The sequence below is a fragment of the Rhyacophila brunnea genome, unplaced genomic scaffold, assembly GCF_057557595.1.
Source record: "Rhyacophila brunnea isolate RB1 unplaced genomic scaffold, BYU_Rbru_1.0 scaffold_23, whole genome shotgun sequence".
Taxonomy (NCBI): Eukaryota; Metazoa; Arthropoda; class Insecta; order Trichoptera; family Rhyacophilidae; genus Rhyacophila; species Rhyacophila brunnea.
Window position 1 is genome coordinate 12,351,737 of NW_028232893.1, and position 13,144 is coordinate 12,364,880.

The 13,144-nt window shown below is 33.3% G+C and overlaps 1 protein-coding gene across 1 annotated transcript in view; it reads left to right on the top strand.

Moving 5' to 3' along the window:
* Positions 1–9,002, top strand: part of Flo2 (flotillin-2) — a 73,385-nt gene extending 64,383 nt beyond the window's left edge. Inside the window, exons 3-7 of the mRNA XM_085950430.1 lie at positions 2,066–2,298; positions 3,219–3,338; positions 4,490–4,704; positions 5,569–5,752; positions 6,997–9,002. Coding sequence (XP_085806556.1) covers positions 2,066–2,298; positions 3,219–3,338; positions 4,490–4,704; positions 5,569–5,752; positions 6,997–7,224 — 980 coding nt within the window. The 3' untranslated portion in view covers positions 7,225–9,002. The remainder of the gene's footprint in view (positions 1–2,065; positions 2,299–3,218; positions 3,339–4,489; positions 4,705–5,568; positions 5,753–6,996) is intronic.
* The last annotated feature ends 4,142 nt before the right edge of the window (positions 9,003–13,144 follow it).

Consider the following 13,144-nt stretch of genomic DNA (forward strand, 5'->3'; position numbering starts at 1 on the left):
TGATCGGTCCATATATACGGCGGAGAATTTTTCTTTCGAAGATGTTCAGGGCTCGTTAATTTCGCAGAGTTAATTTCCAGGTTTCCGATGCGTAGGTGAGCACTGGCTTTACAAGTGCTTTTGTGTGAGTTTATATATACCTGCGTGAAAATGTACTGTATTGGGATATAGCCTATACCATTCATTCATCTGTTCTGCGGCTTTTTCATACCTAATTAATTTTTTTCATCGAAATAAATACTTAGTTTAATTTATTATATATATATATATATATGTATATATTTTAGACTATAATTTTCTTTACAGTCGTTTAAAACTGAATACATGTATTTGCAATCGTATCGCTGTGATTCTGATTTATTTGGTGTGTGCCAGTGAGTTAACAGTGCTTTAAAAAACCTATATAAATTTAACAAAATGAACATAATCGCTTTATTCTCCATACAAATCGGTCTGATGGTCGGATTCACCACCTTCAACATCACCAGGTAAACAAAACTAACTATAGGTCAAAAATATTATAACGTTTACTTAAAATATAGTATATAAACCAAAGCTTGAATGTTATGTTTATTGTTATTTAAGTAATAATAACAATATATTCATTGTCATGTTCTGTTTTTCGAGTAAATACGTAACGTTTTTTAGTCATCTTTACACGATTTTAGAATTAATTCCTCCGACGCCATCACAAAACAAATTGACGTGCTCACAGGTCGACTATCGCTCTCCGACTGGCAACGCATGCAAAATTACGTCATACCTATTGCTGAAAATTATTTGCCGTTTCACTGAAGTATGATCTTAATACATTTTGTTTCCAACCAGTGAGCTGAATGTTTAAAGGAAAGATACTTTCGTGAATGTACTCAGTTTTGGTAGCTATTTCTATATATACAAAATGATTCTCCTTGATTTGCCGCCCTTCGAGTAACTGCCGCCCCTAAGCGACGCTTAATCTGCCTACCCCCACGGGACGTCACTGAATATGTCAGTAATCAAATCGTATTAATACGCTCTGAAAATTTCTCTTACCGCTGGTTTATATTAAAATTTTATTCTTGCTATATAAGACGGCGATTTCCAACATATTTGGTTGGAACCCCTTGGGACACTTTCTATGAACACGAGGAATTCCTAACTATCCAACAGATAAGGTCCAGATAGTAAAAATATACAATATGTAATAATAATAATAAATAAAGCAGTAGGCAGTTATACACCGAGGCAAAGTGCCATTTAGCATCCCTTTAATTAGACATAAAGATCATATTTTGCAGGTTTATTAGTCTCAGGCAAAAAAATGATTGGAAGAATAAAACTTGATATTGGGAGGCCAATAAATACGTACTTAACAATACATGGTATTGTAATAAATCATTTTTGTGGTGCAACTATAACGTTGTCACTCAAATTTTAAACGCTTTGGCAGAGAATAAAATAACAGTGCGTAGTAGGCGGTGACTTTCAATACTGACAACACTGTTAAAATACTTCTTTATCACGCTAGGTCGGGAATTGGACAACTGGACGCCAGGACAATTGGACGCCGCACTGTCGTAGACACCTAAAGAGAACGTAGAAGAGGAATTTTAATCAGTTTCTATCGACTACTTAGTAGTTTTAATTCATGTTACTCTTAACATAATGTTTTTTTATTGAGGATTGAGAATTACCATTCCTAAGGCTTTATATAACAATAAAAAACTCTTTTTTCGTTGGAACTTAAACATATGCACGATTTAATCATTATTTACGTGTGTATATTTAAATTCTCACCAACTATTAAATCATAATATAATAATATTAAATATTTTTTAAAGTACTCATAAGTACCTAACGTCTATTTATTTTCAAATTGCGTGGCGTCCAGTTGTCCCGGCGCCAAATCGTTCTAGACCCCTCTTGGTCATGTTAAACTCTTTTTCACTCTATTATCCGAATTTCCTATTTACATTTGTAGCTCTTGTGGATTCTCATGGAGCCACGGGGTTCCGCGGAAATTACTGATCTGTGTTATGCAATGTGAATTTGTGCTGATGGTTTTCATTTCTATCTTCCGCAGGAACGCTTACGGTAGAAGAGGTGTACAAGGACAGGGACCAGTTCGCGGCGCTGGTGCGCGAAGTGGCCGCGCCGGACGTCGGCCGCATGGGGATCGAGATCCTCTCGTTCACCATCAAGGACGTCTACGATGAGGTGCAGTACCTGGCGTCACTGGGCAAGGCGCAGACAGCCATCGTCAAGAGGGACGCAGACACCGGCGTCGCCGAGGCCAACAGAGACGCCGGCATCAGGGTAAGCGATTCTTACAAACCGTACATATTCCATTTATCCATTGGTTGTTTTAGAATTATTCCACAGCTATTGATAAATACCACGCACAAATTTAATTAGCTAAGTTTATAGAAATGTGAAAGCCAGTCGCCATGGATCAAAGGTTTGATGCCGGATTCCCGTTATTCCTTTATGACGGTCAGGCCATAAAATGCAAAGATCGCAAAGCGCGCCGATATCCTCAAATTTTGAATTCGCGTTTCGTTCATATAACAAACTCATTTGAGTTGCCCCATCTCCACCCGCCATGTTTGTGCCGTTTGGTACGGCCGCCTTCCATTACGCTATAAACGTGTTACAATGAAAAGATTTTAGTGCCACACTTCCTTGTCCCGAAGCAATGCTGCACGGGACTGATGTAGAAACCGTGCACTTTAGTGCTTAAAGAAAGAGTTTTAGAAAATAAAAAGAATGCTTGCTCTGCCGTCATTTATCTTTAATTACATGAAGTGTCTTAACTAATTGTGATGTAGACGTAACTATTGAAAACAACATATTCTATAATACTTACATGTTTAATTTTTCCCCATATTAATTCTCCGCACTTGAGATTCATACCCTATTATACTACACCCAGTATCTCATTAATTTGGTGTCCCCTAATAAATGCCCATTTTCGGCCACAGTTATTTCGCAAGGAACTCAAGAGTACCTATTGGGAATTCGGCTGCTGCATCTTCATATTTTGTATGAAAATACAGGAGCGATTACAAACAAGGCCTGTTTAGGGTCAAGACACATCTCACATCAGCCACAAAACAAAAGTCTGCTATTTTCATACAATCAACTGTTCACGGATATACAGTCGAGTATTTTGGAGCATGTCTATTCCTCAGTTAGAAATTCCTTATTTTTATTTACGTTTTTTTGTATTATTTCAGGAAGCCGAGTGTGAGAAGCTAGCCATGGACGTGAAGTACTCGACCGATACGAAGATCGAAGACAATACGAGAATGTACAAGCTACAGAAGGCTAACTTCGACCAAGAAGTCAACACTGCTGTAAGTTCAAATTCTTAATTATTATCGTCTCGGTGCGAACTTCAGTGCATCTGCCTATCAATCCATTTGACATCTAGCCATTTATGAAGATCGAGTATCCAAGAGAATTTCTTTCTCCTGATTATGATCATATTTCTCATTGCGAAAAATATGCCTGAAGTATTGTAGTCTTTTCTCCTTCTTTGGTGGTGGCTTATTTGGTCACTTTGGTTTCTCATTTCAGTAAAACCAAAAACACTGTATTTTTACCAAGCAGACTACCTACTTAGCTACTGCAGCAGTTACCTACAAATTTATATATATTTATAATCAATCTATTTAACTGTTTTCCCTAAGGCTTCGGCCACATAGGCAGGTGCTTCGCTAGTCCTCAGCTAGATGCTATGCTAAAAACACTACTGCCACATTGCACGCTACGTGCTTAGGTACAATTCATTTTACATTTGGGAGTGCTCAAGTCAACAACGATATGTCACTCTCAAAACTAACCAGAAAGCTACTTCTCACAGAGAATTTAAGTTGAAAATTTCGAAATTCTCAAATTCGAACTTGTTGGGTGCATAATGTCAATTTATCCCATGCATCATTATTCATAACATCAAAATATACAATGTTTGACGTTTGTCATACTGAAGAAACATCCGCCATCTTGCAAAATCCGTAGACAATGCGCAAAATCACTAGGTGACACAATAAAAATAACCAACACGTTTGTTCGCCGGAAGACTCACGAGGTGATTCATAATCACGTAGCGAGGCGCAAAGCGTGCAGTGTGGCCATCGCAATAGAATAGTGTGCGTTCGTTCACTAGGATATGTTACCTAGCACGTAACCACCAAGCAAGGCACCTGCCTATATGGCCGAAGCCTAATAAAATTAAAAAATATGAACATGTAACTTCAAATGAATTTCAGTTAATTTAATCATTTTTAATTTTAATCACAATCAACTTTGTACATTTAACGGCTCCATACCTATTTTATAGAATCTAGAAGATAGTTTTTCTTCAACATCTTCAGTGTTTCGAACTAACCTTATTGTAGTATGTAGTACATTAGCAATGTTTTTGTTCGGTCTCGCATCTAGCTTTAGGTCCACAAGCAACAACTTGTGATGACGATGATACCAATCTTGATGTATTCTTCTGCAGAAAGCCGAGGCTCAGCTGGCTTACGAGCTGCAAGCAGCGAAGGTGCGCCAGCGCATTCGAAACGAAGAGATCCAGATCGAGGTGGTGGAGAGACGCAAGCGCATCGAAGTGGAGCAACAAGAGGTTCAGCGACGCGCTGCAGAGCTCAACGCTATGGTCCGTCTGCCGGCGGAAGCGGAGGCCTACAAGGTGCTGTGTTTGGCCGACGGAAAGAAGTAAGGGAAACTTTGCATTATAATACCAGAGTTCTTATTAAAGATCTTTCATCGAGTTGTCAAATCTAAAAAATACATCTGATGATCTTATCAATCTTGAAAGTATTGTTCCAAATAAGATGGTACTGAAGGTGTTTAAATCTCTTGGCTATGTGTTGGAGTCTAAGGGTTTTACGGTCAATTTGCTCAGTTTGCTCATCATAAGACTCTTCCGATCCCCATACCTCACGAAGCCGCTTTCATTAGGCTTTGTGCTAAAGACGACCTGTCGACATCATAATATTAAATTTAGCTACTACTAGTGAAATTATTTTTTTTTTTACACGCACAGTGCTTCCTACTTGCACGGTTGTTGAACGAGACCACAAATCAAAATCTGCAACCTAATTCTAAGCATATAGTGGAACAACTTAACCTTGAAATTGCGCAGATTGCGATTTCTTCTATTGCACACGAATTGCATAGGGGATATTTAATTATCGTTACCACTATTAGTTCCAACTAATGTATCTGCAGCCTTGATCTAATGTCTGTACTCTGTATGAGAACAATAAGATTCTGGTCTCTACTCATATTTGTTTATTGTTTATGTTTTGATCAACAAATAAAAAGAGAAAGGAAGGAACATACTGATTCATTGCAGTATAAAAACGGGCAACCAAATTCGCCATCTTGGAAAGCGCACATGCTCTGTACGTGTGCGTATAAACTTTTTATGTGTTAGTAATTTTGTGTATTTTTTGTTTGTGTATCACACAATGTCGGCCATATTTGCCGGCCTTTCTGATTGCCGTGATTTGCACATATGCTCATTACTTCTTTTTTATATTCATAGGTTTTGATATAATATTATCTTGTCCACAGAACTCAGACCATCGAATGCGCCAAGGCTGATGCCGAGCGAATCAGGCTGATGGGATCCGCCGAGGCCGACGCAATCTTGGCCGTTGGTTTGGCTGAAGCCGACAGAATGAAGTTGAAGGCTGCTGTTTACAAAAAGTACGGAGAGGCGGCTATCATGTCCATGGTGCTGGAAGCATTACCCAAGGTGAGTTTTTTTGTCATTTGACAACCATCATCAGATTTTTTATGACACGGTCAGAATGGAGACAGAGATACAGCAACAAGCCTTATACTACAGTGGAACCCCGATTTTACATTCCTGGAATTCACATTTTCCTATTATTTGTGTTTAATTTCTGCATTTCCATTTTATTTTAATACATTGAATACCCGGTTTTACATTTTTATTTCCCGCAATTTACATATGACATATTTAAAATTCAATTAAATGCATGGCAATCTTTGAAATAAATACATTTTAAAGCATGCACATGTCAATTTCTATTTATAGACACGTCAGCAATGTCCAACGCAATGCAATCTATGGGCGATTTTTTGTTTTAGCCAATTATCAGAAGTCATTCTGACTTATCTATGTCAGTCATATTCAAGAAAATTTGTCTGATGAATAAGTCTCCAGTCAAGAAGTGGTAAACTCAAATCCAATTCCAATAAAAGAAAATGCTATGAGGTACATCTAGGACCCAAAATGTGATTTTACTAGCATTGAAGACATACAAAACAAAACCTTCAAATTGATTTACAATATTGAAAGAGTTTTATATATACAAGCCAAAAATATGCGTCAAACCAATTTGTATTTTACAATGTTTTTATTAGCTCGTATTCTTGTTTGTCCGGTGGTTGTTTGTCCAGTACAAATCTTGCAATCGATTTTTAACTAACTTCCTGACTAGCTAGACATTTGAAACTTATAGAATATATCAGAACACGATGCCAATGCATTCTTTTAATACTTTTAGCCATCTTTAAGCAGAATTGAATTCATTTTCAGAAAAATTCTGTTTTGTATGGAAAGTTATTTCAGACAAATCCGTAAAAAGTAAAAGACTATTATTGGTTGTTAAGGGGGTGGTCCTAGCAACAAAATTATTAATACATATGTGCGTTACTATGGAAATCAAAATGAAATTTCAGTATTCTATATTTGTTTGTTTGTTTTTTATTTACTTCATATCAAGTACAAGTTTTAGCATATTGAGCATAATAATTCAACAGAAATTTTAATAACGTTGTATATAGAAAGTTCTTTTTATCTTGTAATTATTTTATTAAAAATTATATTTTTCATAAATAGTCCCTTCAAACCCATAAATTCAATGTTTCACTGTATGTGCAAGGTACGGATATATCACGAAATCAAATGCTTAGTTTCCGACAAATTGATTTTTCCCCATAATGAATTATTACATATATTTATCATTCCAGATTGCTGCTGAGATATCTGCCCCTCTGGCCAAGACGGAAGAGATCGTAATAATCGGTGCGGGGCCTGGTGATGGTGCGGCTGCAGACATCACCCGATTGGTGGGCCAGCTTCCGCCCGCAATCAGCGCCCTAACCGGCGTCGATCTGTCCAAGGTGCTGAGCAAGATCCCCGGAGCCAAGGTCACCCCCACTCATCACTCCTCGGCTGCCACGGTCGCGGCCAAGTAACCTACTTATGATGATATTTTTGCACAGCTATCCTAAACGCGTCGACCACATTCGTGTTCCTTTATCCATTGGTGTTCATTATGAAACTAGTTTCAATAAAAGTGTTACTATTTATTACAAGTAATTGAGATGTAATATATATTTTTTGTGTCCAAAAATATTAATTATTACAGTTTTTGTCCAAAAAAAAATTTAACCGTTTAATCTCGAATAGTAAAAATTATAGTTTTTAATAATATGGTACCTACAGTAAAAATACAAAATGCTTTTTTTATATTGTCCAAAAACTGTTGAAACTAATTTTCGTTCACCATAAATTTGCATAGTTAAAAGTAGATTCCTACTTATTATTTGATTATATAAGAAAATATCGATTAGTTTCAGTAACCCTAAGTTCCTTGTATCCCCATAAAATGTTAAAAAAAAAACTCTGCATGTTCTTAATTTAAAATATCCACTACTCTCTGATTGTGTTTTGTTTCATATTTCTTATTCGAATTTTATTTTTTCTTCCGTGATTAGAATTGTCATTCAGTTTTCATGTCTCCACATAAAGAGCTAGGTCATATTGTTAGGGATACTTTTGTATTTTTATAAAAAATATCCTCAGACAGGGTATGCTCAAAATAGGTGCATTTCATTCTCTAGGCATTAAAACTATTAAAAGTGTGATATCGAAATAAAGGAACACGAATTTCTCGACATGGGAATCGAAATTGATATTTACCCTCGGGAACCTATCGGAAACAATTTGAATCTCAACTCGCTACTTATATTATATTTTAAATCTTTCGGCAGCTTCGGAAATGTAATCGTAAATAAAAAGTAAAATCTGTATAAAATTTGTTGATAATAGTGGTTTATAAAGTTGTGATACCTTAGGTCACAACGGTATATCTCCATTATTAATATATTTTTTTTAATATCTGTATCTTATTTTTTTTGATACATACGTCATTCATATTAGTAAATTTCACATTGTATTTCACTGGATTTTAAAGTGTGATTAATCCCCCCGCAATATACAAAACGTATTGTAATATTCTTTAAAAACCAATTGTAAAATGCACCGCGAATACATAATCTTTACAATGTAAGAAAGCATTCTTTATAAATCCTGTGAAAATACGGTAATTTTTAAATTTTGCCATTTTCCGGTGGGTTCTTGAATGTCTGCTATATTTTTATGATTAAAGAAAAATTATAATATATTAGAAAACAAGAACAACTTAGGGGGCTGTATGAAAAAAAAATAGTTTATTTTGTCATGGTAGATAATCCCACTGAGGCCTTCCGTATGTTGTATGTTGTATGCGTGTACGTAACTCTATTATTAATACTTCATAAATGTACTTCAAGATGATATTTTAAATGATAATTCATTAATTAATACAATTTATTATGTGCTATTAAGGCTTTTATTTTCCATATTTATTAAGGACCTAAGTGTGTTAAACCGATATGAGTTGTTGCTTGTTAACCAGTTCTATCCCTTCAGTGTGTTTTCTCGCTCGTATTCGGCCATGATCGACAGGCTGCGCATACAAATTTCGTCCGACTTTAAACCCAAATTACTAGCCACTGTAAATTGATTTGCATAATCTAAAAAATTAAAGACAGTGACATCTGTTTGAATAAATATGAAATACTAAGTCACAAATTATCGATATTACAGTGATTGTAGTATGAGCTTCGCATTCTGCATTCTCTACATTCAATATGTGTCACTAAAAATATGCAGCCTGTCATAGTAAAATCTGCCATAGTAAAATCATAAAGCACATAGAAAAGGTTAATAAAAATCGTAAAGCTAAATCATTTCTGACTTATTATTTATATAATATCTTTAATTCTGACGTTTATCGTAACTTTTTACTTGAATAAGGTAGTTTACGAAACCGTATAATTATGTAAACATTATTTTTTGTGTATTGTACGATCTCTATGCATTGAGAGATTAGTGTTTACAATACTGTCGGATTAATTAATAATTCTTTGATTTTTAACAGCAAATTTGCGTAATAAAAAAGTTATATAATTGCGTAAATTAATACGGCAACAACTCATCATCGCGTATTGAATCAGCCATATTAATCCATTCTACCGCATTTTCTTCGTAATAATATTACTAATAATCAAAACTTCAAGTTCGTATATTTCTAGTGTAATGCCAAAATGTAGGTTGTTATTGATTTTCATAAGTTACGCGCACCTATATGATATAATTAATATTACCAATTAATCGAAATGTTACCAAAATATTATTTTTTTGTATGTAATAATAACATGTTTTTTGTTGTGTAATTTCGTCCTCTCAGTTGCTTCAAATAATTTCAATGTATTTTTGACATATGTAATTAAAATTCTGTTTAAAATATTTTCCGATGATGAAAATAACTGTGCTCCGTAAATTTTATTGACAAATAATTATTATTCATAATAATATGTAATTCTTTTGACAAAGTTTATAAGTGATTCTTTTACGACGAGTAGAATTCATTATTTCTGATTTTAAATATCATAACATAATTCTGTGTGCGAAAGCAACATGGCGATAAGTCTTAAAAATCAAAAAACGAGTTAAAGATGGCAAATGAACCATAATACTCATTTCGACTGCTTAACATCCAAACCAGCTAACTTCATTTCTTCATTCTTCATTAGGAAATAGAAAAAACTTAACAATTCAACTATCGAGTGAAATTTAACAATTCCAAAAATACACTTGGAAATAAATTTTTTTATAAATAAGCTGCACTATGAATTAATACAATATTTTAGTTTCCCTTTATATAAAGAAAAATTATATAAAGAGTGGAATTGTTCCATTTATGATATTGAAATTTGGCACCTGCAGTTAGCTGTTTTGTGTGAAGAACAATAATGCATTTATTTATAGATTTATAAGTTTGAAATTTTGTGTGAGCATAGAAAACATGCTTTATAACAAAATCTGATTTTTGGTCAAAGGTGCAGTTAGCTGGTTTGCAGATTAAGTAGTTGATATGTAATTCTTTTGACAAACTTTATAAGTGATTCTTTTCCGACAGGTACAATTCATTATTTCTGATTTAAAATATTATAACATAATTATAACATTTTATTACAGTACATAAAGGTGCATTACTATCTATAATTCGTAACTTTCCCTCATATATATTATGATATAAATGTTTCATATTTTTTGTTGTTGAATAATTATCAATTCCGTGTTGATTGTCTGTCTATTGAAACCGTATTATAATAAAATATAATATATGCTCTGTCTAATGATATTCAGTATATTATTGGAAAATATGAAACAGGTGTTAATTATTACCTTTGAACTAAGTTAATTTACACACTTATTGTTTTTAAAAAAAACCAACAACAATTCTTTCGTATTTAAGCATGAAAAATATTGTTAGTATAGAATAATTATATTTTTTTTATATTACGTTGCACCATAGTGGGTATGATAAGGGCTTGTATCTTAAAAATTGCTTGAATTATATACTTACATAATATGTTTAATTTTAATGGACGTTTGACAAAACATTGTCATCCTTTATTGTTTTTTTTCTTTCGTCTACATTCATATTTTTTTTTCCATTTTATGTGTAATTGATTAATTGGATATTCTTTAAATTTGTCATTTTTTTAACTAATAAACTTCTTTACTTTTTATTTGTTTTATTTTATTTTGTACCAGTATTTCCTTGTGTCCTTTTTCCTTCCTACCTTTAATTTTTTTTTTTTTATTACTATTCATTCATTCATGATTTAATATCAATTTAAATTATACTGTGAGTCAAGTTTAATACCAATAAGATTGTTTTGCATCCATACAGTTTTAGGTAAACTGACTAGTGTACACGTTATCCGGTAAAAATGGCCACCATGTTATCCAAACGCAAAAATTGAAAAGAGTATATTTTTAACAACATTCCTACTAACAATAATTGGATTACGTTAAAGTGATTTATTCAATGTTAATTTATTGTGAATTCACGATAACTTTAATTCCATAAACATTTAATGAAAAGGGTAAATTACCATTACAGGGCATACATCCATGGTTGTTATCCATTTGTACACCCCTAAAAATTAACAGCCGCTAATCAAGGCTTTTGAGAAAAGCTCTCTATCTACTACAAATCCTACCCAAACCTAAAAACGTAACTAAATAAAATTTCTTAATCTATAAAAATACATAATGCAGTTATCTTGAATTAAAAAAAACATTTGCATTAGGTGCAATGTTACCTCTATTAATCAACATTTTCAAATTATTGTTTCAAAGTTACCTTAATTCATCATAAAATGGACGATTGCTGCAAATACACTTCTCCAATAGGAAATCTGCGAATCATTGATTCTACTAATTGTTCTTATTGAATCTGTTAAACAATACTCATAAGTCTTTTTGTATTATTATTATTAACCTTTCTTTGTGCGTTTTGGTATTTTAACCTGTTGTAATAATGTTCTGTCGAGTTATGTCCACATCGTTTAGTAGTGTGATTCACTTTTGGTTTGGTTGAATATTTCACGTTATTTAATATTGAACTCAATCTAATGATAATTGTGATAACTAAACGCTATTATAAAATAACTTATAGATATTTTCAATTGTTTAATATTTTATTAGTTCGATCGGGAATTTATCTATAAGTTGTACGATGTTTATAAAACATTTTTCGTTAAGCGGTGACCACACTAAACAAAAATCGACAGTGATTTTGACTCCTGACTGATGGCCAATTATTGTTATCAAACGGTGTTGTGTATTTATAGATCAAGCGACATTTTTACAAAAATGAAATACCTAATCAGGTTTTATGCCAAACTACAACATTACAGGAATAGAATAATAATCTTGCACTGTTTCCTGCAGCGTGTATAGATCTATACCACAGTTCAATAGTAAAACAACTCGAAACATCTTGTTCCAAGATAATGGCTTTTTAATTTTTTGTAGGAATTCTCATTTTAATTTTAAAGCTTTGATTTTGAGGAAAACGTATGTTTTTTATTTTTAGTTTAGTAGAATTCACCAATGCATAATGAAATTTTACAATTACCCCGGAAATTTCAGTATATAAATGAATTAATGATTAATCTCAGGAAGGGTTTTTCGATTTTCTTTGAGTTGCTTATTAAAATGGTGTATTGATATATAATATATTAATTTGAACAACACCACATTAACCCTGATCACACCTCCATTGCATGCGATGGCTGAGACTTTGAGATTTCGTCTGTTACGCAGTGTGCAAAAATACCACAGTACCTATTATCTTATGAGCAGTGTCCAGCTGCTCCGTTGTTACATTCATTTGCTTAGTCCACGATCCGCTGCCAGTATCGGTGGTAATCTGCAGAAGCAAGAAAAATGTTACAGTTAATTTCCATCCCACACCGTACAGTGTGACCAAACCCTTAAAGTCCGCATGCAACATCATGGTAATAACAAAAAAACTCTCAACTTGAAATGGTTTAATATTATTTCTGTTTAACTCGTTCGACGCGGACGACATGGCTGCTGTGTCCCCGTTAAACGGTCATTAGATGCAATTAATATGTTATTTAAATGTGGTAATTAAAAATTAATGAAAAGGTATGCAGTAATTGTGTTAATAGTTGTTTGTGATTTTGATCTGTTGATACCTCTATATTTACCGATGATATATTTTTAGGCGTATATTATGTGTAGGTATAGGAAAATTAATGTTTATACTTTTACAGACAATTTCTTATTTTTAGGATAGATATGTCGCTTTATTTTTACATGCATAACATAAAACCGTCAGAAAATATTAGAACTTAATCGAACAGATTGTGATTTTTAATATTATGTTGATTTCAATAAAGCTACATAAAGAAAATTTTAGGAGGTCTTGGTCATTGTCTTACTTGAAAATATAAATATGATGACTAA